This window comes from Herpailurus yagouaroundi, unplaced genomic scaffold (assembly GCF_014898765.1).
Source record: "Herpailurus yagouaroundi ecotype Mexico unplaced genomic scaffold, PumYag 190, whole genome shotgun sequence".
NCBI lineage: Eukaryota > Metazoa > Chordata > Mammalia > Carnivora > Felidae > Herpailurus > Herpailurus yagouaroundi.
The window spans coordinates 37,270,222-37,294,981 of NW_024412421.1; the positions used below are offsets into that span (position 1 = coordinate 37,270,222).

Genomic DNA, 24,760 nt, shown 5'->3' on the forward strand with positions numbered 1-24,760 from the left:
AAAAGGCCTGTTAACTTTATTCTAGAACTTTTCACCATCATTTCCCAAGTCTTAGAACGGTACAGCTCTGGCATCACAACGGCAGAGACGTGAAAACCCCACTAGAAGGCGGCTCCACACGCCTTCGGGGCGGGTAAGGTTGGCGTCCACACCCGCTCGCTGTCTCTCCGCACCGTGCCACACCAGGTAACGGGCGGCTGGAAGGGAGGCACCCGCTTGCCATGCAGGGCACCAGGACAGCATCCCTAAGGTAGGTGTTAAAACGAAGGTGCTAGCATCCCTCTGTCCTCACCGGACCAGGGAGGCCTTCCTTGGCTGCTGCCAAACCCCCTTCCACATTCACAACTCCCTCCTAGTAGGATGGTGCCAAGGGCTCAAGCAGGATTGGCATGGCCAACTTTGACATTGGGACTCACACATGGGAGGGGACGGCTCCGCCTTTGGATCCCGGGATGGAGGCAGGGCCCTGAGCAAGTGCATTCAGCTTTGGGGCTGGGCCGAGGCTATGGGCTACCGTGGCAAGTTGGGGTGGGCCAGGAGGAGGGCTGGGAGACTGCGGGCACGTGCAGGTCCTGCTGTCACCTGTAGGTAATGTCTGTCTGGCGCAGGCAGGGCAGAGAACAGTTGGGGCTCTTCCAGCTCAGGAGCCCTGAGGCCAGAGCCTTCCTCCCCGCAGGCATTTGCAGGGCCAATAGGAGAGCCCAGGTCTGGCTGGAACACGAGCAGGTGCTAGTGGGGCCAGAAGCACTTCTCCGGGATGGACTCCGGGGGTGTCAGGCACTTCCCTAACTTTTCACAGCCTGGGGGCGCCCAATTCTGGCAAGGAGAATTAAGAGAGAACGTTGAGTTACTCTTAACACTTCTAGGCTCAGTAGTGTCAGACTCCTGCCCTGCCCCATCGCCTCCTTGGCCTCAGGGTCCAGGGCATGGGCGGCCACGGGCCAGGTTGCCACCTGTCCCCGCCGTAGTGCCACATTTCAGGAAGGGCTAACAGAGGAGACTCCTTACAGCCTTAAGGTTCTCTACAGAAAGCCGTCACCTGGGGAAGAGCTGGCCTGTCTCAGCACAACGACTCAATGTGGCAACTTGGCCATGCGTATTCACGTCCAGACTTTCTCTTTATGGCCATAGTTCTCCAGCGAGAGACACCCGCCAGAGAGGGAGGCTCCCTTGTTTTTCTGTGTCCTCCCACTGCCCATGGGGTGCTCCTGTGCCTTGGTAGGGAGACTCAGAATCATGCTGGGGGCACTCTTCTGAGAGGGGGCCCCAGAGGGTGTTACTGAATCAGAGATTCGATGGCAGGGAGAACGCCGGGGAAGTCCCCTCCTGCCCCAGATGGCATCACATGGCCCCCTGGTTGCCCATGCAGGGTGCGGCCAGCCACCAGGACAGGGCAAGCTTTGGAGAAAGCAGCTCTTCTCAACCTTTGAGGCAGAGCAAAGCGACAGGGTGTGCAGAATGGAAAATCTGGGTGCAGACTGCCAGTCTGGGGCGCCAGGAGGAGCCAGCACCCACGATTCTTAAAGGCACTTTGGTGTCTCATGTGTACCACGACAGCAGGCTCTACTCAAGGGCTGTACAGGACTGATCTTGTCAGAGGACAGACACCACATCGAATCTTCGTCCCCACTGGCCTGACAGAGTGGAGGCAGGGCTGAGCTGGGGGTTGAGGGCAGAAGGCAGGACCTCCCCTCCGTCCAGGGTGTGGCGAGGGCCAAGGGCTTTGCACAGGCGTGTAGATCCATGCAGTGTTCCAGAGGCAGTGTTCCCTTGGGTGTCTGGGGGCCACTGCACACAGCTCCAGTCTGTCTTCGGTTCACTCGTGGGGTGTGTGGGGCTGAGAGGGTCACCCTCACCCCAGTGCAGGGGCAGCCAGCTGCGACAGTGCCCCAGCCGGGTCCCTCCACCCCCAGGCGGTGGGAAAGGACGCTGCCACCCTAAGACCCAGTGTGTGTCTGCACAGCATTCCCCAGTGGACAGCATGTGGCGGGTGGGGGCAGCTGGCTTGCACAGAAAGATTAAGGCCGGGGCTTGGAGTGGGCACCGTGGCTCCTCTGTGGGCGGGGCGTGAGGGGGGCTCTCAGGCTCCTGGGACCCAAGGCTCCATGGTGGTCCTGAAACGGGGACCTTCCTGCCCCATTGCTGTGACTTCAGAAGCCGGACAGCCCCCGGCGCCCTCGAGGGAAGGAGGCGGCCCTGCTGGCTCCTGCCCCGAGTGTCTTTCCTTGGGAAGCCTCAGGACACACAGCCCCAGACGGGGACAACAGCGACAAAACCACCCCTGCACTGACCCTGGCTGATGAGGCAGCCTTGTCCGCACTACGATCATTCTCGCCGCCAGGAAAGGTCGGCACGCTTTGTCCCTGTCGGCCCCACCCTGCACTTTGACTCCCCCAAGCCTGCTGGGCTCCAGGCCACAGCTTCCTCAAAATCACGTGGTAGGTCTGGGGAATGGGGTGCTTGGGAGGAGGGGCTGACAGCCCGGGAAGCCAGGCTAAGCCATCCCGACGGTGCTCTGTGGGTTTCGGGGTGCTGCCGACACCGGGACACTTGATCGCCCATCTTTGTGGAGCAGGGCGCGCACAGACACGTTCCGTCACAGGGACAGGACTTGCAGGCAGGTCCCGCAGGAGCCAAGGTCTGTCCCCGACGGGACCTCCAGGTCATCAGCCCGGCATGTCCCTGCCCCACACGGGTCTGGCGTCTCTGTCGTGCACAACGGTCACACCTGTGAGGCCTGAGCGGGAGCCACAGGGGGGCTCTGGCAGCCTCTGGAGACGTGCGGTCTGCCGGGGTCCTGCCACGCTGCCCAGGGATCACCCCGGCTGCTGGAACTCACGGCGGCCCCAGACGGCTCCGTGGGGGGAGGATGGTGATGCCCTGGGGGGTGCAGACCTCACGGGGCCCTCGGGACACCCCCGGCACCGGCGGCCCGTGGCCTGCCAGCCACTTACCATGACCGCCTGGTTGCACACGTTGAGCTGAGGCTGTCCGGGGACCAAGGCCTTCTGGTGCTGCTGGACGACCGGGGTGATCCCACGAAGTGCATCCAGGTACTCCGCGCTGGCAAAGCTAGAGGTGAGAGCGCCAGGTCACAGAAGCAGGGAGGCCCGGGCAGGCCGAGGCAGGCCACCCAAGTAGGCCAGGAACGGGACTGGGGACTGAAGGAGCCGTCCCTGCTGGAGCCACTGGCCCGCGGCAGGCGTGCACCTCGGGGAACCTTCCCTACAAACGAGGCCGCAGGCACAGCCAGGTGACAGTACAGCAGCCAGGCCTCCTGCCCCACTCCGCCGGGCCTGAGCCTTGGCCGGCACCACCGAGGGCACCGCCAGGGTCACGGGCACCTCCGAGCAGACCCAGATCTGGCAGGCTCCTGGCACCTTCCCCACCTTCTTGGTCCCTTTGGCCCAGATCCGTGTAGCGGGGGCAGACCCACAAGCTTCTCAAAGCAGGTCTCCGCGATTCTGGCCAAATGCACTGGAAAGGATCGGCTTAAACCATGTTCAGCAGGCTGACTGGTCAGTTTACTCGGCACCGTGGTGCCAGCGCACGTGGGAAGCCCGGGAGGCCCCTCAGTCTGCCCGTGAGCCCTTCTGGGCCAGGCGGTGGCTCCAGGCTCTTCTTCCCAGAACTGTGTCCCACCCTGGGTCTGGGTCTCCTTGTCGGGAGCACGGGCACAAGGGCCCGAGGGGATGGTGCACACTGACGCACGTAACTTCCGGGTGACCAGGAGCTGGTCAAGGCCGCTGCAGGCGGAGCAGAGGTGCGGTGGGCGGCTCTTCCCGATGCTGGGCCCTGCCACCTGCTCCCGTGGTCCTGCTGCGTCTTGGCTCTGAAGTTACTTCCGGGGTCAGGAGCGGGGCTCAGACTGCTTGCTCCGAGCCTCCCCCTGGTTGAGCCTGATCCTCGACCCCCACCTGCACACGGCCCTGGGCTCCTGACCTCCCTGGCGTGTGACAGCCGTAAGGGGCTCCCAGCTCCCACCAGTGAGTGTCCTGGAGCTACAGTAACCGGTGGCCGCGGAAGGGGGCTTGACGACAGAAGTCTCTTCCCTCCCAGTTCTGGGGGCTGGAGGCCGAGATACAGGCGGGACGTGCCCCCTCGGAGGCTCCAGGGGAGGGCCCTTCCTGCCTCGTCCAGCTCCCGGGGGCTCCGGGTGTCCCTTGGCTGTGGCCGTATCCCCTCACCTCTGCTTTCATCTCCACGTGGCCTCTCCCGTGTCCGTATCCCGTTCTGTCTCCCAGGGATACTCTCCCTGGATTTAGGGCCATCCTAATCCAGGGTGATCTCATTTTGACCCTCACCACGATCACCTCTGTAGAGTCCCTCTTGCCAATAAGACCACGCAGGAGGTTCTGCTGCAGGTAGACGTGGGGCACGTGGTTTCACCCACGGCCTATCTGTTTCCTTCCCGTGATCCCGGGCCTCTAAGCCGGACCAAGGTCCCAAGAAGCGACTCATCCTGGAGTCTCACTGGGAGGAGCGTGGTCCCGGCCCGGAGGGTGAAGGGGCCCAGGGTGGATCTTCCCAGGCCGGCGCCGCCCGGGCCCGGGCCCCCAGCCCCCCACTGTTGCCATCAAAAAGGCAGCTCGGGTTGGGGGCCCTGTGACGGGGCCACGCGGACCGTGGGGGCGGGAGCCAGACAGCAGGGGGATGGGAGCACGGGGGGGGGGGGGGGGGGGCGGAGAGCAAAGCTCAGAGCGCGCGGCCCGCCAGTCAGTGCCTACACCTGCCGGCCCGGGGCCCCGGCAGCCCGAAGGCCTCCGCCCCTGGCTCACCTGAGGGGGTACCTCTCCCCCGGGTCTCGTCCCAGGTGGAAAATCAGGGGCAGCTTCGTGTGCTCCTCCTGCGTGTGGGTGGTGACTCCTGACACGTTCTGCCCGGGGCAGAAATCAACGCCCTGAAACGAGAGGCGGGGAGGGCGGGGAGTGCTGTGTGCGCCTGCACGCGCGCTGGGGGCCCGGAAGGCAGTGGCCGCGAGCTCCGCAAGGCCGGCCTGTCCGTCCCGTTCCGGCAGCAGCCGTGACCCGCGTGCTGCACCCCGGGACGCTCCACGAGGGGATGCTGAGGGGACGAGCACGCGGGAGGGTGGCCGTCCTGTAGGGGCACCTTTCCACCACCGACGCTGGGCCTCAGGGCTGCTGAGCAATCAGGCCCGTTTCTGGCGGGAGGTGAATCTCTTTAGGGGCTCCTGCCTGGCTCAACTGGTAGCACATGAGACTCTTGAAATTGGGGTCGTGAGTCTGAGCCCCATGTTGGGTCTAGAGATTAGTTAAAAAATAAAATCCTTAAAAAAAAAAGTGTTATCACTTAAAAAACACACGAAATACTTCAGCCCGGCTCTTATCTTGACTGGCACGGATTCCCGGGGCAAAGCTCCCCCACCCTGTCTGCCTGGCAGACATCGCGCCCGGCACTCAGCACCCGGAAGACTCCTTTGCCTCGTCAGCGTCAGGAGAAGCCAGGAGGAAACGCTCGCGAGGCCCGTGGCGGCCCCGATGCCCAGGTGACAGGCAGGGACCGAAACAGACCACAGCGGACACGCGCGAGCACACCGGAAAAGGCCGACAGCGTATGTCAAAGCTCAGGTGTGTGGCCCACGGCCCCCCAGACGGGCCCGGCCCCACACCCTCCCTAGGCCACCTCTGCCCTCACGGCTCCTTCTCAGGGGCAGCTTCTGATGTGCATCTGAAAGGGGATGTCACGGGGCGATGGGAGTCTGTCCACGTCCTGGGATGGCCCTGGGGCCCCCCCGAGAAGCTGCGGCCCAGTCTGCAGCTCTGTCCCCAAGGCTTACAGGCTGCCTCTCGGGACTCCTGGACTCGGGGACGGGAAATGTCGGCTGTATCGTCCTGACGCACTGGTGACCTCAGGGTCCTGCAGGTAGCTCGACACTGGTCTTCGGCCAACACAGGACCGGTTTTACGGGGTCTGGAGAGGTGGCCGTGACGTGGCCGTGACCTGTGCACGCTAAAACCCCACAACCAGGGGCTGGGGGACAGACACGTGAGCTCGCTTCTCAACCGTGAGCCGCCGGAAGGCTTTCTGCAGGCACCAGCGCGGTGGACGGGCACACACTCTGAGTCCGTGTCCGGAACGGGCAGCTGTCAGTGGAGCCCGTTAACACTCTGCTTTTCAATAAAGCAGAGAGGCCAGGAGCCCGTGAAATCCCACTCATCTGCACCGAGCGGACTCCTGAGTCAGTGGCTGGCAATCTAAGTTGCCAAGGGCAACCGATTACGGATCCACGGATACCCAAGTGGGTTCCACAGCGGGTGGCTCCTTGGCCTCCTGGATTCTGGGACAAGTAACGGGGAACAGACAGGGATTTAACCACGGGCCACCCTCAGCACGAAAATGCAGGGCAGCTGTCGGGGAAGCACCGAGTCTAGACAGAACACCCTTTATCATTTGGATGCAAATCAAATAAGCTACTTAATTAAGATCCCGCTAATTGTATAGGATCTCTCTCGTGACAGTTGTTCTGTGAGGGAGGCCTTGCCCTTGGGGCACTGCAGCCGGGGGCCCCTTCCCTCCTCAGAGCCCAGCGCAGCGCACAGAGCGGGGAGCAGGGCGCACTCCTCTATAGGCCTGCCCTTTGGAACCGTGCACTTCGGCTAGCCGTGTGCGATGCAGTCCGCAAGTGCAGGTCACGTGCACACATGCGCCCTCCCTGCACACAGCTCTTCCCAGGGCCTCAGCCAACCTCTATGCTGGGGAGGTCACACACTTGTAGGGACAGTGGCACCTGGTCTGGCACTAGGAAGATGCTCCCCACCTCTCCCTCTCCTCCCCGCCCCCCTCCCTGCCCAGCCTCTAGACCTCCACCCTTCTCCCCCCAAGCCTGCCGCGAGCCCCAGGACCGGGCGTACAGCCGGGAAGCCAGCGAGTGGATGCACGTGACCCCCAAACCCAGGGACCACAGACCCGCAGGCCCCAGCTGGGCCGCTACCCCAGGCCTCTCTCTCCCTCGGGCCGGGAGCCCAGGCCTGGCTGTGCGGCCCCAGCAGGGCGGGCACGTGGCCTCTGAACAAAGCTGTCCTACCTCGTGGGCCGCTGAAGTCCCCCTGGTGCTGGGGGGAGCAGGGAGGGCAGCCGGTGGCGGCAGGGGGCCCCTTCCTCTTGGGCCCTTTCCACCCTCACACGTTCCCTGGGCCACACTGACCCCTGCGGGGACAAGGGCCATCAGCACAGCCGTGTGGGCAGCCCCGATGGGTGAACCCACGGCCGCTACCCTGTGTAGCACAGGGAGGGGCAAGAAAATTTTGTGTGCCTGGTCTCCCAAGAACACGAAGCCGTGCAAACCAGACCAACCGGGGAGCTTCCACAAAAACCCTCAGAGCACTGTGGACGGGGGAGGGGCGTGTGACTCACCAGCAGCAGGGCGGGCCCCCACCTGGTTATGCCGAAGCGGCCTCTCCTGACACTTTTGACCCCGCTGTAAAGGGGGTCAAATCAGGACAGGCCACACAGGCTGCTCTGCCTGTAGGACCTTCTGGAGTTTTCCAACACCCTTTCTGAAAGAAGCTCCCGGCCCTTCTGGGTTTGGGCCTGGGCGGGAGCTGGAATGTGTCTCACTTGGGCCAGAGCAGACTGGACCCTGCCCCGAGAGGTGCCCCGAGCCTGCAGGGCCAGGGAGGGAGCCACAGGGAGGCCCGAGGGGCAGTTTCCTGGACCGCCTGGACTCTCCAGCAACCAGCAACAGGGCCCTAGAAAGCCCTGGGAAGCCAACGCGTGCCACGGGGGTGGGGGCAGGGAGAAGTTAGAGCACACAGCTAACCCCAAAGGTCCCCGCGAGGCCAGGCTCTGGGTATTCGGGTGCTCCTGTGGCCTTTGAGACTCTGAGCAGCTAAGGGGTGAACCACACACAGCCCTGCCTGACGGGGGGGGGGGGGGGGGGGGTGTCAGGTGCTCAGCTGGGGGCAGGGAGAGTAGGGGCAGGGACCCTGGACGAACGGAGAGGAGGTGAGAGGAGGTGAGAGGAGGCCACAAGCTGGGAGAGCCGAATGGCTCAGTGCTCAGTGCTGAGATCCCGTGCTGGGGGAGCTGGTGCTAAAAGCACGAGCCAGGGGACAGGGCTCTGTCATGCCCTGTGCCAACAGCGTTCTGCTGCCACGGTGAGTCTGGAGGCCCGCAGGACACTCCTCTGGGCTCACCCCCGGGGTCAGAGTCCAGAAGAGAAGCCCTGGCTCACTCGGTCCAGCTGAGCTCACCTGGTGCCGATCCTCGCTTCTGAAGGCCAGTCAGGGACTTTGGTCAGGCCCTGGGCCACCCGGAAGGAGGCACACGCTGTCCTGGGCTCTGGCTGTCTGGCTGCGTGTGGTGGCCCCACAGCCACAGCCGTCTGCCTCATCAGCCGGGCACCAGAGCCCTTACGTCCGCAACCGCGCCCTGACTTGCACACAGCGCCCTCGTATTCGGGTGTGTCGCTAACTCGTGCCGCTTTTCCTTCCAAAAGGAAAGCCGCTCTTATGCCTGAGATCCAGACGCTCAGAGGGGGGCGGGGGCACCACCCTGAGTGATGCCTGGAAGAGGTGGGGGCTGAGGCCCAGGAGGGGCAGGACCAGGCAGCCGCCCACACGCCGTTCGGGCAGACGCGGGGACACAGACGTTACAGCGGCCCGTTCAGGGGGGCCCCTGAGTACCTGGACAGGTTGGGGGAGGGGACAAGACAGGAAGTGCTGGGGGGTGCCGGGGGAAGGCAACCCGGTTCACCTGGGTCCGAGCCCTCTGACCTGAGGCTTACTTAGCCTGTTCTGAGGACTCTTTCCCCTGGGCTCTGGGAGGCCTCAGAGAGGGTAGGGTGGCCGAGGAGGGGAGTCCAGGCTCCTGAGGAGCTGTCCTTGTTGCTACGCCATGTCACTACCAGCCCTGCTAACGGCGGGCCCACGGTGAGGCCTCTGGGGCTGGCCACCAGCCAGCCCGCTTGGTCCCGAGGTGTCCTCCCAAGGACAAGGTGGTGTGGGAAGCAGAGCCCACGGCCGCCCTAAGCCCCCTTACCTGTCTGAACTCCTCCCAGGAATTGGTCCAGGTCCAGAAGTGGGCCTTGTACTGGCCGAGGGTGACCGCCATCAGCGTGTCGCCACGGTAATAGAATATCGGCCTGTTTGGCGAGGGGGGTGGGGTGGGGACAGGAGGTCAGGTGACACGAGAAACTTGCGGGTGTGCAGTTATATCGAAATTCTACAGAAACCACCGTGCTGAGCTCAAACCGGGCACGCGGGGGAGCAGGTCCACAAGGCTGCTGGGGGTGAGCCCCCAAGGTCGCCCGCCTCGGTTCCAGGCCCTGGGAGAGACTCTGGCCCGCATCTTGGGGCAGACAGGCTGCTGGGACCAGGACATCTGGTGCTCCCTCCCCAGCAAGACGCGAGCTCTAGGGCCAGTGTCACATTGCAGAGAAGCTGAGCCTGGACATGAAGAACCCGACAGAGGTGGGGCGCAGGACGGGACCGGGCTCCAGGGGTCTGGGTGCCCGGAGACTTGGGGAGAACAGTTTCTCCTCCCTCCCACGGCCTGAGGCACAAGTGCCAGCCATCACAGGCAGGAATGAGGGCCCTCTGCCCTGAGAGCCGACGTGGAAACGCCCCGGCACCCTGGGTGCTAGGAACGGTCTCAGGAGGACCGGGGCTCCCGCGCCAGGACGCATCCCGTCCACCAGACAGAAAGTCCCACCGGTGCCCTCACATCCTCCCTCTGCTGAGAGCCAGCGAGGCACGGAGTCCTGCTTTGTGCGTCACCTGGAGCTGGGAGGCAGCGCCCGGCTGGAACCCACCTGTCTGTCAGCCGGCCCCGCAGCACGGCAGGGAGGAGGTCCAGGCCGTCGATCGCCCTGTCGCTGGGCGGTGCCAGGCCTGCGAGGGACAGGCCGGTGGTGAAGAGGTCCATGACACTGCCCAGCTGGTGGCTCACCTGAAAGGGACGTGGCGGAGGCGTGCTCAGGATGCCCTGCCCCGACCAGACGGCGCCAGGGGCAGCAAGGGGCACGCAGACAGCGGCCTTCCACGCCTGGTGCGCACTCGCACGGCCACACGTCCCGGCCCAGCACCTCGCCGCGGGTCCCGCCTTTTCAGCCCCTCCCGGAACCCCTCACGTCCTTGGGGGTTGGGCGGGCTCACGCGTGGCTGCCACACTCTCGCCCCTGGGGACCCTGCAAAGGAGGGAGGAGCCCTCTCATTGGGAGAGTGGCTTTGGGAGATTAGGCCCCAACGGGGGCTCAAGCTGGCCCACGTGACCCTGGAGCGGGCCGAGGCCCTGTTCCAGGCCCATCCCGAGCCCTCACAGCTGCAGCGGCTACGAACGAGAACCAGACAGAAGCGAAAAGACGGTCTGGGGAGAGGCCTGCAGGTCCAGCAGGGTGACGTCTGCCCTCTCGAGGCCGTCACCGTTATCTCAACACTGCACCCCTGGGAACCTCCCAGATCAGGTCTGAGCACAAGTGGAAAAGAGACCCCCGAGGCCCAGAGCAGCAGGGAGGAGGGCGCCTGGCCGGGGCTGACGGGAGGCGAGCGGACAGGACGGCGACTTTTCTTGCAGAGACTACGTTGGCCCTGAACGAACGGCCTAACCCCATGCAAGCAGCAGGACGGGCCTGAGGAGAGGTGCGTCCTCGGAATCGGGGCGCCTGCTGGTCTCGACGGACGCGGCTCGGCCTCTTCTGGAGTCTCCCGGGGTTTTCCCATCGGCGGCCCCCGCTCTCCTCAAGTCCGATCTGGGGGTGACGGCCGGGTCCGTGGGGAGACCCGGGGGGTCTGCTGGCAGGTCTGGCGAGGCAGGCATCCCCCGTGCACACGCTGTTGGCGGGACTTTAGCCACCGCTTCCCGCGCCCCGGGGGACTGCCACCTCAGGGCTATCACGTGACATTGCCACGAGCAACTCCGTGTGGAAACTGAGCACACAGGCCACGGCGGCTCGCGTCCCTGGTGCCGCTGCCCAGTGCGGGGGGAGCAGGACGGTCAGCGTTTGGTGCGAGGCCTGTGAGCCTCCCTGCAGAAGGGAGGAGACGGCCGCCGGCCTTATCTCGTTCCCGTGGCTTCTCTCCTTGGCCGCTTCTTTCAGGACACAACAAAGGAAAAGAAAGAAACCCAGATAGCTTAACCATCTGCGGAAAACGGGGAGGAGGGTGCCGTGCGGGTGGCACGATGGGAAAGGCGGGGTGTCTGACGTCCTCAGGAGCCCGGGACAGCCGGGAGCACACAGAAGCTCTTTTGAAAACCAGAAACTCTCAACGTGCACAGAACGTCTTTGAGAAAACGCAGAAGGTCTGTTGCGGGCACGTGGCAGGAAGTCACGGACACTTCTCCCAGCACTCCCGAGACTTCACTCCGGAAAAAAAGGCTGTAACTCGTCAAGTCGTGCTACCAGATGCGAAAGGGGGGCCGAGTATCTGCAACCGCGGGCACAAATGACAGGGTATCACCGCAAGCCGTCCGGTTCAATTCCAACACGTGCCACGGGCCAGTGCAGGGAGGGCCACACGGCTCTGTTAGGTACACTCTCCTCCGGGAGCAGGGCCCAGACGGGTGAGAAGCCAGGCACGCGAGGGGTGGAGGGTGATCCCAAAGGCTGGAGCCTCCCCTTGGGACAGGGATCCCCGTGGACAGTCCCAGGGAGGAGTGGCTGTGGGGAGCCACGGAGGGTGGGCTTCGTGCCCCACACCAGGGCTCTGCTCCCAGTTCTGCCACCTCCTAGCTGGGAGGTCCTGACAAGTGACTTCCTCTTCTCGGCCACGGTGTGCTAACGTGTGGCACGGGAGTGGTGGTGATGAGGAGGATGGTGACAGTAACGATGATGGTGATGGCGACGACGGTGGCAGTGGTGGTGATGAGAACAGGCAGGCCACCACTCACCCCCCGCCACGTCCACACCCCAATCCCCGGATCCTGTGAACACGCTTCCTTACGGGGCAGAGGGGAACCAAGGCTGCCAAGCAGCCGACCTGAAAACAGGGGCTGACCTTGGATCCCCAGGGAAGGCCAGTGTCACCACAGGGTCCTAACGGTGGACGGGGGCGGGAGGGCCAGAGTCAACGTGACGAGGGGACGCTCGACGGGCCGTTGCTGGCTTGGGCGACGGAGGGAGGGGCCGTGGATGCCTCTAGAAGCCGGGAAAGTTGAGGAAACGGATCCTCCCGGGAGCCTCCAGAAGGAAACGGGGCCCGTGACACCGATGCCGGCCCGCGAGGCCCGTGCTGGTCTCCCGACCCCCCCGCCCGAGGGACGAGGCTGTCGTGTAGACCACTAAGCCTGGCAGGTGTGACAGAAGCCACAGGTGTCACGGGAGGCCTCGTGGTGTTGCTGTGAGGGCAGACCCGAAACCAGCACTGGGGCTCAACAAAAGAGGAGAAAGGCCAGGTAAGACAGGGCGACGTGCGTGTTTTCACAGGTCAGCCTGGACGCCCCTGGGACCAGGAGTCTGAACTGAAACGCCCAGGGACACAGCACGCTGCGCGTGGTTCTCAGCTGAAGGAGGAACAGAGCGGGTGCTCCGAGGAGAAGAGGCTGCCAGCGGGGACGGCAGGACGCACACCGGCCCGGCCACGAGGGGCCAGGCCACCAGGCTGGGGTCTGCCCTTGCACGCCGCACACACCGCCCAGCGGCTGCCGTCTCTCGGAGGGTCTGAGGAACCAGTGGCCCGGGAGACACGCTCTGGGGAGAAGCTTCCGTGGCCAGATGAGGGTCTTAGAAACTCGGCATGCCCTGAGCCCTCCGGTGTGCGCGACACCCGTTAGCACGCTAAGGCTCTGATAAAGTCTGCTTCGCTCGGTGTAACTCAGGCCGGCCACGCACTGCACCTGATGCGCCGCGGCCCGCCCCGCTCGCCCTCCTCCAGCCACCTCAGCCTTGGGAGGTGCCGGGAGTCTCGCCGCCGCGGAGGCCCGGGGGGTGGCCGCTCTGACTCACCTGGCCGGCAGGGATCCGCCCGGGCCACCAAGCGATCGCAGGCTCCCTCACCCCACCTTCAAACGTGGTCTGCTTCCCACACAGGAAAGGGCCGTTGCTACCACCTAGGGAGAAAGGGAGTCGCCCGTCAGATGCCACCCCGGTCCCCAGGGTGGCACACGGCCTGCTGGGCGCTCGCCTTCAGGTGGCGTCTCTTTGCCACGGCCCGCCCCCCCCCCCCATCCTCCCGGCCCCCTCGGGGCGATGCTGCCGAAACACGCAGGCACCTCCACACGGGACCGGCGCAGGGTTCACAGCTCAAGTTCGAGGTCAGAACACCTCAAAGCGGAACATCGTGTCCCCGGTGCTGAGCGACCGCTCGGATTCGGAACGTGAGCAGTGCTGTGAGCAAGGGCCATGAAACGTGTTCCCCGAGAGCAGGGTACTGGGGTTTACGGTCACCTGCCAGGCGTGGGGCTTCTTAGCACCCCTGTGTGTGGGGCTGGGGTCTAGTTAAGACGCATCACCCCGAGTCCCGTGGGGTGTTCATCTGAGAAGTCCCCCTCCGAGCAGGTGGTCCCTGAACCGCACCTGTGGGAAGCGTCAGCGGCCGGCCAGCCCCAGAGCACAAAGGAAGGTCCCCAGCAGGACACGTGGAGGACCGCGGCTGCCAGCACGAGCTGCCCGGGCTCTCTCAACCCTGGTCCCCCCTGAGATGGGGGAAAGTAAAACGGGGCAGTAACCCCTGGGGCCTGCTCCTACGCCGGACCCGAACCCCACCCTGTCGGCGCAGGCAGGTCTGGGGAGAGGAGCTGTGGAGGGAATGCAGGCACTGCGCGCACAGGCGTGCGAACCCCGGGACGGCGAGGAAGACGAGATGTGCTGTGTCTGGGGGGCTCACGGGGCTCAGAGTGCCGACGAGGGTCCACGGCTCACCCAGTCCTGCTCCTCAAGCTGTGCGAGGAGTACAAAGATTTGCGCTCGTATAAATACACACGTGGATCGCGTGCACGTGAACCATTCCGTAAGTCAGGCACGAAGGTGGGCCCGGGAGGCTGGTGGTCACAGCGAGGGCGGCCGGCAGGGAGGCTCTCCGGGGTGCCGAGCCGGGTGGGCGCCACAGTGACACTGGCACCCCGCCCCCACCTCTGGGACCATCAGCTGTACGAGGGGAGCCTGCCCAAGGATGGAGCCCCTCCAGGGGCCATGGGTGGCACCACATGGACCGCCTGGGGCCCCAGACCAGCCAGGCCGGACCCTCAACCGCTGCCGTCACCGAAACACGATTCCTTCTCAGCCTGCACCTGTCTGCCCCACAGACACCAGCTACAGGGTCCCTCAGCACCTCCCCACCCAGGCCTGTCCCCGGAGGGCTTCCCGATCCCTGCAGCCTTCCTTCCAGAGCCCTCTGAGTGACTCAGGGCCCTGCTGAGGCTCCGGTGTTTTAAAGGAAAATGGGACGAAGAGACGTGCCACGATGGGGGGGGGGGGGGGTGAGACTCTTACAGGACACCAGGGTGGAACATCCTTGCTCTACGAGACGGAGCAGGCTGAGAGCTCGCTGAGCAGCCCCAGGGGCCACAGCCCTGAGAAGGCCCCCTCACGGAGCCAAGCCAGCACTCCGGGGCAGGGGGCTCACCCCTGCCCTCCTAGACACCACCTCCCCTGAGGCCTGGAGATGCCCCAGCCTTTCAGGGGCGGAGGGGGCGCCGTGAGACGTGGCGGGTGGCCCCTGCCGGTCTCCTGGGTGACTGGGCCCAGGCCAAGTGTGGCTCTCGGGCCTTGTCCCGTCGGTTCCCACTGGACGAGGGCCCCCAGGAGGGGTCCCTGACAGAGTCGCAGACATGCTGTGCGGGAGACGGTGGGAGAACACTGACCTTGCTTAGGAGCAGAAACCAGGGCTGCACCGTTGTCAGATGTGAAGAAGACAAACGTGTTTTCTGCGATCCTCAGGTTCTGGAGAAGCCCCAGGATTTTCCCGACACTGTCGTCAATCTCCCGGACAGCATCCCCGTACCTACGGGGAAAGAGGGCATCAGCAAGCAGCGAGGCCCTGACTTCCGGGATGGACAACACAACAGCCTGGCTGAATTCAGAGAAGAGGGGGTGGAGAACTCCAGATCTCAGAGGCACCCCAGGATAGAGCCAACCAGACCACTGCAGCCCTCCTTCCACGAAACCCGGGCTGAGGGACAGTGTCAAAGAAGCAGAGGGCTTCAGTCTCTATGAACGCTAATTAAAGATGCAACGGTACTGAGTGCCCCGTCCCTGGAGGTAATCAAGCACAGATGAACCCTCCAGCCGGGGGGGGGGGGTGGGGTGGGGTGGGTGGGTCTGTGTCTCTATGACCAAGGACTCACCGCCCTCTCTGGCTGGTGCCCAAGAAAGGCCTAGAAGCGTAAACAGGCGCATGAGTGGCGTCGATGGCCCAGTAGAGAAAGAAGGGGCGTTGAGCTGCCTGCTGCCTCTTGATGAAATCCAGGGCTTCCTGAGGAAAACACACCACCTTCCTGTGCCCTGGAGGCCGGCCTGCCCGCCCCCAACCCCGGAGCCTGCCCAGCCTGGGCTTCTATTACCTGCAAATACACCTGGGTGAGGTTGGCTTCTCCGGTCTTCACGTCAATTGGAAACTCCTCATAGTATCTGACAAGGACACAGACCCAGACGAGAACCAGACTTCAGCCCAGGGAAGCCTCCTCCTCCTCCACGACCTCACAGGCGGTCACGGGCCTCATTCAAAACAAAGATGCGTTAAACGAGAGCGGATTCTGGCACTGCTCCTGAGGCCACGGCGGCTCGAGGACGAGGCTCCTGGCAGCCCCCATCTGAGAGAAGGTCGGAGGGGGAGAGGGCAGCAGAGGAGGGTCAATGGTCACCCGGGGCCGCTGGCAGCTCACGGGGGCCGTGTCTGCACGGCACCAAGAACGTGCCGGAAACCGCCGAGCTGTGCGCTCTGAGCCACGCGACCGTCTCGATACGCGGCCACTAAAGAGGCAAGGACGTGACCTAGCTTTCTGGCCCACGATACGCAACGAGAATTTCCACCCAAAACACGACAGAATGAGAAAGACAGACCAGGGCCTGACAGGCCAGACCAGGGGTTCCTGGAGCAGAGCGCCCCCCGCAGGCTCACAGGGAAGGGCCGAGCCCCACGGCGCCCTGGCGCGCGGCCGCGGGCCAACCTGGGGCAGGCAAACAGCGCGGCCGACAGGCTCGAACCAAGCCTCGGATACCGATGCGGCTGCGGTGCGAACACACCTGCTCGGGGGAGGCGCTCTGGTCGCCGTCACGGTTCTAACCTCTTCCAGGTTAAGGCCCTGCAGGTGTGGCTCAGGCAGCAACCCCAGGCCCCGAGTCCCTCAGCCCCGGGCAGAACCACCAGCTGACAAAGCAGAGCCCGGGCACGCGGGCAAGCGGGCGGTCCCAGAACCTCCGTCCTGCCCCCATGGCAGCATGGGGGGCGGGCAGGGGCCGGGCGCCACCGTCCTCAGGGTCGGGAGGGAGGGAGCCGTTACCTGCCGACCATCTCCCAGTCCCTGTACACAGGGATGTTGGGCCTGGCCCTGTTGTCATAAGGTCCAAAGTGACAGTTGGGGGATCCAAACCATTCGTCGAATCCGTGCTTCAGGGGGTGGAACTGAGGCCTGTGGCCCAGATGCCTAGAAACAGGAACCCAGGACGCTTCAGGGACCCCCGCTCAGCGGTGCCCCAGAGTTCTGACCACAGACGACAACTCCTCGCCTTCACGGAACATTTCAGGAAACAAGTGCGGCTCCCGTGCCCAATGTGCGCTAAGCCCCAGACACACCAGGACCTCTTCCTCCAGGAGGGTGCCAGGCCCACCCCCCACAACAGGCAACGGCAGGAGGCACTGGCCACAGAGGGTGCCAGGCACAGCAGCGTGCCCACGCATGGCTCCAGGATGCGAGGAAGGGCTCTGGGAAGACGCGGGGTGGGATACCTCACACCCACCCGAAACCACCCAGAACTCTGACCGCAGCCCCGCCTCCACACTCCAGCTTCTTCCAGCCTTTTCCTACTTGTCAGGACAGGTCTGTAGGTTCAGCCTCCCCGCGTGTATGAGGAAGGCAGCGTCCCAGTGAGGTAATTACCAACCTCTCGGGATACGGTCATCGATCGAGAGCATCTTCTCCCGGTTACCGATAATCACGCCCCCAAAGATGGCCCGGCAGGCCCTGGGTGAACTGACTGCCGGGACCTGACCTCATCACACACTGGGGCAGGGCCAGGACCTGCCGGGGCTGCTCACCAAGCCAGCGCCCTGGCCCCAAATGCGGGTGGGTGTGTCCACAGGGGGACAACGGCCGAGCTTCTCCCCGGACCAGGCTCCGGACTGTAGGCATCAGGAGGAGGCGAACCCGCCCCACACGCTCATCCCTGACAACCCTCCCTCTTGGGGCACCGAATGTCAGGCTCTCCTGCCAACGGGAGGTGCCCATCGGAGGGGCCGGCAGTGCCTGAGCACGGCTAGACGCATGTGGTGCACCCTGGCCCCGTGCTCTTGGGGAGCAAGGCGACCCCACCGGGGAAGGGGGTCACACATGCTCTCGTGACCACGCGAGCTCGCGCACAGCGTCCCTGCAACAGAGGGCCCTTCCTCTGCTGCCCCCGGGGAGCCCTCCCCCTGCTCCGAAGGGCCGCGGTGGCTCCTGCGGATGCCAGGGCACCGTGAGCTCGCTACACGGCTCGGTCACCTGCTCGAGGAGGGTGTGTTGCGCTGGGGGAGGGCAGCCACACGGGGCCAGAGCCGAGGTGCCCGGCAACAGAGTCTAAGAAGATGCCAGGAAACGTGGGTCTCAGGGCCCGGCTCCCACGGCTAGCTCTAAAACGCTCTGCCTCCGGAACGCCACACGGCAGGCGCCGACCTCACGCCTCTCTGCCGGGACCTCTCTGTTGGCAGAAACCTAAGCGCCGGCTCCGCGCTCCCTCCCGGCGCCTCCCGTCCTCCCGGGGCGCACCGCTACAGCGCCCCGTTACTTAACAACGCCCTCCAGCCCCAGCGGGGAGGAGGCCACAGCGGCCGCCCGCGGCACCCCTGCCTGCCCCGGCTCGCGCGGCCTCTGCCTGACGGCAACACCCGCCCGAGGCCCTGCCGACGCGGAGCCGTCCGGCGACCACGCTCAGCCTGCAGTGGCAGCGCTCGTGGCCCCCTGGGCCCAGGGCGGCCCAAGCAGCCTCTCGCTCAAGTCCTGGCCGCACCCACCCCTGCACTTGGTCAAGCCGAGGAATTCTGGATGAGGGGCGCCGGGAGGAAGGTCAGGGAAGTCCGGCCACGGCCGCCAATACCCAGTATGGCCCTGTGACGGACCCCCGCCCGGGAGGCCTGCGGGACGCGGGGTAGAGCTGCCGGGCTGGGCGCCGCCCAGACTCGGTCCCGCAGGCCTCGCTCCCGCCCTCTGCCAGTCTCCCCGGCAGCACCAGGGGCCTTGCGGGCGACCGGGGCCCCACCGGCTCTGCCCTGCCGCCGCCACCTGCTGGGAGCTCTGCTCCCGGCTGGACTCGGGAGCGAGAACGCGTTCGTTTGGCAGCTTCTGGAGCTCCTGCGTTTCTGACCCTTACACTTGGGTTTCCGTGGAACCCCCGTCGACGTGACCACCGTGTTGTGCACCCGGCACCCCCCTCCCCGAGGGGCACAGACGAGGCGCCCGTCCCGGGCAGAGCAGTGCCAGCAAGTGCCACAGGGGCCCCGGTGCAGCGGGGGGGCCACGAGGGCTGGAAAACCGGAGAGGCTCCCGGTAGGAAGCGGGCCTGCTCTTTTCCAAGGGCCCCGGAACTCGGGAAAGGAAGGAGAGAACACCTGGCCTCCACACCTACCCTCCAGGGCTGCACACCCGGGGACCCCGGGCACTAAGAAGCCGTTTACCCTGCTTCTGACACGAACACGCACAGCAACGCGAGCCTCCGGGGTCCCATCGTCGGGTCCCGGCGATCCCACACCGAGGGGCTGCCCGTCACCTCCCGCTGCCTCTTCACACCACCCACACACAGAGCACCTGTGCTTGCCGACACGGTGTCACCCGTGCCGGACGAGCCGCACTGACAGGCACCCAGGGGAGACGAGCAGGGGTCAGGGGGCAGGGTGTGCGGCCGGGAAGGTGACGTGGGAGCAGGACAGCGGACTCCCGCTCCCACCCGAGGACCCGCCTCCTGGAAGCGTCTCGCCAGCATCCCTGGCGTGGGGCACGCTCCAGAGCAGGGTCAGGACTCACCACTTGCCCACAATCTTGCTGACGTAGCCGGCCCCCTTCAGCAGCTCGGGCAGGAGGAGCTCGTCGTCCGGGATGCCGCCCACGATCTCCTGGGGCGTGTAGGCTGCAGGGCAATACGGCATGTGCTCCCCGGGCTCTCTATGCCCCTGTTCCCCCAGGGCCCCCCGAGATCCCCGCAGCGCGACCGTCCAAGTTGCCCAGGTACGAGGAGCAGGGAGGGGCGCTGGGCCCGGCCGTCCCCATCACAGCTGCAGCCGGAAAGAGACCGGGCGGGCCCTCCACCGAGTCCCTGAGAAGACCGCCCACCAACCCCCACCTTCCTCTTCAAACGCACTGTTTTGGGGGCGCCTGGGGGGCTCAGGTCGGTTAAGCGTCCGACTTTTGGTTTTGGCTCAGGTCACAATCTCACAGTTTGGGGGTTCAAGCCCTGTGCTGGGCTCTGCGCTGACAGCACGGAGCCGGCTTGGGATTCTCCCTCTCTGCCCCTCCCCCGCTGCACGTGCGTGCGCCCCCTCTCTCTCAGAATGAATAGGTAAACTCAAAAAAAACGCAGTCTTAAATTTCTCTTGCTAATGTTTATTTTTGAGAGACAGAAAAGGCGAGCGTGCACGTGCGAGCGGTGCAGGGGCAGAGAGAGGGGGAGACACAGAATCCAAAGCAGGCTCCAGGCTCTGATCTGTCGGCACAGAGCGCGACGTGGGGCCCGAACTCACGGACTGTGAGACCGCGACCTGAGCCGAAGTCGGACACTCAACCGCCTGAGTCCCCCAGGCGCCCCCAAAATGCACTATCCTGAGCAGAAGCACCGCAACGGTCTGTTTCAAGCGACGTGCTACAACCCGAACAGCACCTCTGAGCCCAGGTGACGGGCACCACTCCGCAGACGAGAGGTCACATGTGACCACGGTGACCAGCCCCAGCCCTCCTCCCCGGGCCCCCCGCGCCCACAGACGCCGTCGGTGGGTAGCGTACCGTTTCTGGCCCTCCCGTTGGTGGTGTAGAAGCCGTTGCGGATGGGCAGGCGTCCGGTGAGCAGAGCCGCCCTGGCTGCGCGGGGAGAACAGAAACCGTGGCGAGCCCGAGTCCCACGCGAGCCCCACGGCCGGCCCCTCCGGCCCTCCTGCTCCTCCCGGGGCCGCACGTTAGGCCGTCTCTGCAGCCCGAGTGGCTGTCCCAGGAGGCCACAGGCGGCTTCTACCTCCCAACCCCGTGACGGCATGGGGCTCGGGCCCCAGGGGAAAAGGCCGCACCCGCCTGCCAGCCCTTGTGGCGCTCCGCTCGGAAGAAAGGCGGGAATGGCGGAGTCAGGGCCACCCGGGTGCCCGTCCCCTCCTCATGCCCGCAGCCCAGCCCCAACTTACATGGCGAGCACAGCGGGTTGGCTGAGTAGAAGTTTGGGAAAAGCGTCCCCTCTGCGGCCATCCGGTCCAAATTTGGGGTCTCTCTGGAAGGTTCTCCGTTCACGCCCAGGTCGCCCCACCCCATCTGCAGGAGACGGCACGGAGAGGTGGAACCACCTCCTTCCGTCTCAGGGGAGTCGCGACTGGAAAGCCGGAGCCACCGTCGCTGCGCCCCACGAGCCGCAGAGCTCACCGACCACACCCCAGCGCCCGGCGGCCTCCCGCTCACGGGGCCAACGGCTCAAAACACACATCTACGCGCAACGAGAAGCGAGAGCCCCCGAGCCTACTGCGCAAAGCCAGGCAGAGGAAGAAGCGGCCAGGCTCCCCACCAAGCTCGCCACGGTTCCACTCCCGGGTCTACCCGGGGAACGGCCAGCCGGCGCCACGATTCACGACGGCCCCAGAGCCTGTCATGTGCCGGGTGCACGTACAGAACGCGGCCCACCCACACGGTCCCAGGTCGAACGTCAGGTCCACTCGGACCCCACGCACGCCTCCTATTTGGAAACGCAGGTGTCGTCCGCTAAGATGTGGGGTCTCTGGGGAGAGACGGGCCCCAAACTCAACGACTCCTGTCCAGGCAGGAGATGCAGACACGGGGAAGCCGTGGGAGGAGAGAGACTGAGGGCCGAGGCCACAAGCCGGGAAGGCCAGGGGCCACCAGAGCCAGAGGACAGGCAGGAGAGGCTCCTCCCGAGGCTCGGGGGAGCCAGTCCTGCCGCCACCCCGACTTCCCTCCGGCCTCCGGGACTCGGACAGAAAGGATAACTCTTTTTATTTATTTACTTACTTAGAGACACAGAGAGAGAAAGAGTGCACGCGCATAAACATGAGCACTAGTGGGGGAGGAACAGCGACGGGGAGAGAGAGGCTCCCAAGCAGGCTCCACGATGTTAGCATGGAGCCCCACGCGGGGCTCGATCTCTCCGACCCTGCGGTCGTTCCCAACATCTTCTAAACTCCTGGGGCGCGCGCCCGCCCGGGACCTGCCCGCTTGCAGGCACACGCTGAGGGACACCGACACAGCCGTCCGTCCGTGGTCCTGGCCCTTGCCGGGCGCCACCTGGGAGAGCCGAGGAGGCCCCGCCACGCCTGCCCCCATCCCGCTCCCTGCACTGGACCTCCCCAGCGAGGCTGACTCAGGCAAGCCACCTGAGCCATCAAGGCAGCGCACCCTGCAACCGGGCCTGGAGACGCGGCTGGGGGGGGGACGGGGCGTGCTTCTGGATCCTGCTGGCCTGAAGCCACAGCGGCTGGGCCTATCCGGTTGGGAGAAATGCAACTGCTATCGTCACCTGAGTCACTCAGAGTGCGTGTCGTGTCATTATCATCAGCAGGTCCCAAGTAACCCACGTTGGCAGACCAGAAGTCCGGAGGACTTCTGGCTGCCAAGCAACCCCAAGGCCACAAGGAGGAACCTGCACGAGAGAGGCCCAGCCCTGGCTCTCCCGGCCGGCTGTGACGGTTTCCTGTTGCCCCATGGCGGGTGTCCGGGGGGTGGGGGGCTCCCCACATAGTCCCCTCAAGCGAAAGCACCGCGGTGCCGGTCACGCACCACCACTTGGGACCTCTTGGGCCTGAAGCCACGCTTTCGACAAAACGCAGTCACCCGTGCACGTCTGGGGGTTCCAGCAGCCCCTCGAAAAGGCAGAACGAAACAGAAGTTAATGGATTTCGACCCAGCGTCCCCAAAACACAATCATTTCAAAACACTACAACATAAAACTCTACGGGCGCTGGCGAGGAGAGCGTGTACTGCCCGGAGACAGAAGGGGAGGGCAGGAATCCGAAAGGGTGAGCCTTCAGGAGAGTGTGGCCAGCCCAAGGGGCCTGCTCACACCAGCCTCCGGCGGGCCCGGCTCTGAGGGGCTGGCACAGGCAGGGAGACACAGAGGGCGCGTGTGCAAGACATGTTGTTCCCCGGGAAGCGGAGTTTCCGTCACAGCCATCGGGACGGGGTCTCCAGAGAGGCCACAGCCTGCTTCAGGAGCAGCCATCCCCTGAGCAAGTTCACACACTAAAGACCAGCACGTTCAGTGTCCCCCGGAGAGCAGAACCACAGAAGTGTCTGGGATTTTTCTTCAGGACTCCTGAAGAACTCTTTTTTTTTTTTTTTTTTTTTTAATAAAAAGAAATCATGATTTTAATAAGGAAAAGTTTTGAGAGACTTTACGTTCACTTTCTTGAGCTAAATCTCTGAAACCTGAGTTTTCCCGGCAGCTGCGTGAGGCCCGTGGCCCTGGTCCAAAGGTCCCGTGAGGGTCTCTGTCTGCCTTTTGGGGAAATCCCAATTTTTACTCGAAAAACTTTTTTATTTTTCATTTTTATTTATTTTGAGAGAAAGAGCGAGAGAGAGAGAGGGTGCACACACGCACACGGGAGGGGCAGAGAGAGAGAATCCCAAGCAGGCTCTGCACTGTCAGCACAGAGCCCGACGCGGGGCTCAAACTCACGAACTGTGAGATCATGACCTGAGCCGAAACCACCAGCTGGACACTCAACCGACTGAGCCCCCCGGGCGCCCCTACTCGCAGCACTTCTGACACTAACTCTGGGGGTTCTCCACACCAAGTGCTTCTTCAGATCCTGGGTGCCAACCACCCAGTTCTGCCCCACCTCCCAGGAGCTGGCATCAGACCCCACAGGTGAGGGGCTCAGTGCCACAGGCCGGCCCCACCGCAGACACCACCTGCGTGTTCCAGGCCTCTGTACTTCTTTTTTTTTTTTTTAATTTTTTTTTTTTCAACGTTTATTTATTTTTGGGACAGAGAGAGACAGAGCATGAACGGGGGAGGGGCAGAGAGAGAGGGAGACACAGAATCAGAAACAGGCTCCAGGCTCTGAGCCATCAGCCCAGAGCCCGACGCGGGGCTCGAACTCACGGCCGCGAGATCGTGACCTGGCTGAAGTCGGACGCTTAACCGACTGTGCCACCCAGGCGCCCCATAGGCCTCTGTACTTCTGACGGAACCCAAGGACTGGCTGCCACGTCTCACAGAGCCCAGGAATGTGCCGTATTTCCCGACACCAGTTTGTCCTAAAGGGTGTGACTTGGGAACACCAGATGGGACAGACGGAACAGCCCAAGGGGAGCCTGGGTGGGCAGAAGCCTGCTCGCCCCCTGGTCAGGCCACCCTCCCGGCACCTCCATGGAGGTACCTGCCTGGAACCCCTCAGCTGCCGCTGCTCGGGGTTTTCACGGAGGGTTCGCTGCAGGCCGTGACCGATTAAGTAAGTCACTGTCGTCAGGGATGGAACTCAAGCTCCACCCCCTGGCCTTCCCTGGAGGTCAGGGCCAGGCTGAACGCTCCCCTCACCAGCCTGGCCTCGGCCTCTTCGCGGCCATCCTGAAGCTCTCCAAGGGCCGCAGCTGCCGGCCGACTCACACCGAAGCGGAGTCCTTCCGAGGGTTTGAGAAGCACAAGTCACAAGAGGGACGGGGCCTGAGCACTGTCGAGCACCCTGGGCCTGCCCTCTGTGCTCCGGCTTTTCCCTGACAACCCACTCTAAGTTCAGTCTCCACTCCCAGCTTCTGCAGATAGAGCAAGGTGACAAAGTCAGAAGGGGACGCACCGACAGCTCAGCCTGCTGCCAAAAATCCTGCGAACCCCTGCAGGGCCGGCCCCCCAGAGTGGCCCGGGTGACCATGCCCCTGGGGCCGCACACACACCCAGCAGCTAACATCCTCCGCTCTCAGACCCACAAACGCCTGACCTGCGGCCACAAGTGTCTGCAAGCCGGGAGCGGCCCCAGGCAGGGCGCACCCGGCAGGCCAAACACAGAGAAACTGACTCTCAGGGCAGGGGGCCCGGGTCAGCTCTACACCCCTTCCCTGCCCCCGACACCCGAGGCGCTGCGGGAGGGGGAGATGGCAACGGGATGGGGGGGGGGTTGCTGAGAGCCGGTCTGGGCTGCCCCTCTGTCCTTCCAGAGCGGGAGGGCAGAGAAGAAGTCCTCCCCTGGCCGGCCTGGACTTGGCCACTTCAATTCCACTTTACTGCAGTAAGACTACTGATGACAAGACCAGGTTCTAATCCCACCCCGGTGGGTGCCACAGGACCTCCCCCACCTACAGCCTCACCTATAGCCCCACCTCCGGCCGTGGGGTAGCTACCTCCTCCCCCACAGCCCCCTCCCCACCTTCCCCACCCATTGTCTGCCCCACCTACGGTCCTCCCCTCAAGGGCCCTTGGCCCTTCCCACCTGTACGACCTCTCCCCAGACCCCTCCCACCTCCCCCACGGCCC

At 64.5% G+C, this 24,760-nt stretch overlaps 2 protein-coding genes across 3 annotated transcripts in view; one reads left to right on the plus strand and one right to left on the minus strand.

The window, feature by feature from the left end:
- GALNS (galactosamine (N-acetyl)-6-sulfatase) overlaps positions 1-24,760 on the minus strand; it is a 25,139-nt gene continuing 379 nt past the window's right edge. Inside the window, exons 2-14 of one of the 2 annotated variants that reach the window (XM_040443325.1) lie at positions 20,472-20,595; positions 20,083-20,157; positions 19,111-19,213; positions 16,396-16,539; positions 15,457-15,523; positions 15,241-15,368; positions 14,758-14,897; positions 12,902-13,005; positions 9,773-9,909; positions 9,001-9,103; positions 4,779-4,900; positions 2,955-3,072; positions 1-816 (exon numbers count right to left, since the gene is read on the minus strand). In XM_040443325.1, coding sequence (XP_040299259.1) covers positions 730-816; positions 2,955-3,072; positions 4,779-4,900; positions 9,001-9,103; positions 9,773-9,909; positions 12,902-13,005; positions 14,758-14,897; positions 15,241-15,368; positions 15,457-15,523; positions 16,396-16,539; positions 19,111-19,213; positions 20,083-20,157; positions 20,472-20,595 — 1,452 coding nt within the window. In that variant the 3' untranslated portion in view covers positions 1-729. Of the gene's footprint in view, positions 817-2,954; positions 3,073-4,187; positions 4,359-4,778; positions 4,901-9,000; positions 9,104-9,772; positions 9,910-12,901; positions 13,006-14,757; positions 14,898-15,240; positions 15,369-15,456; positions 15,524-16,395; positions 16,540-19,110; positions 19,214-20,082; positions 20,158-20,471; positions 20,596-24,760 lie in introns of those variants that run through there. The other variant, XR_005780918.1, reaches the window with a different exon arrangement.
- Positions 6,743-24,760, plus strand: part of TRAPPC2L (trafficking protein particle complex subunit 2L) — a 22,479-nt gene continuing 4,461 nt past the window's right edge. Inside the window, exon 1 of the mRNA XM_040443327.1 lies at positions 6,743-6,885. The gene's annotated coding sequence lies outside the window, so the exon portion shown is untranslated. The remainder of the gene's footprint in view (positions 6,886-24,760) is intronic.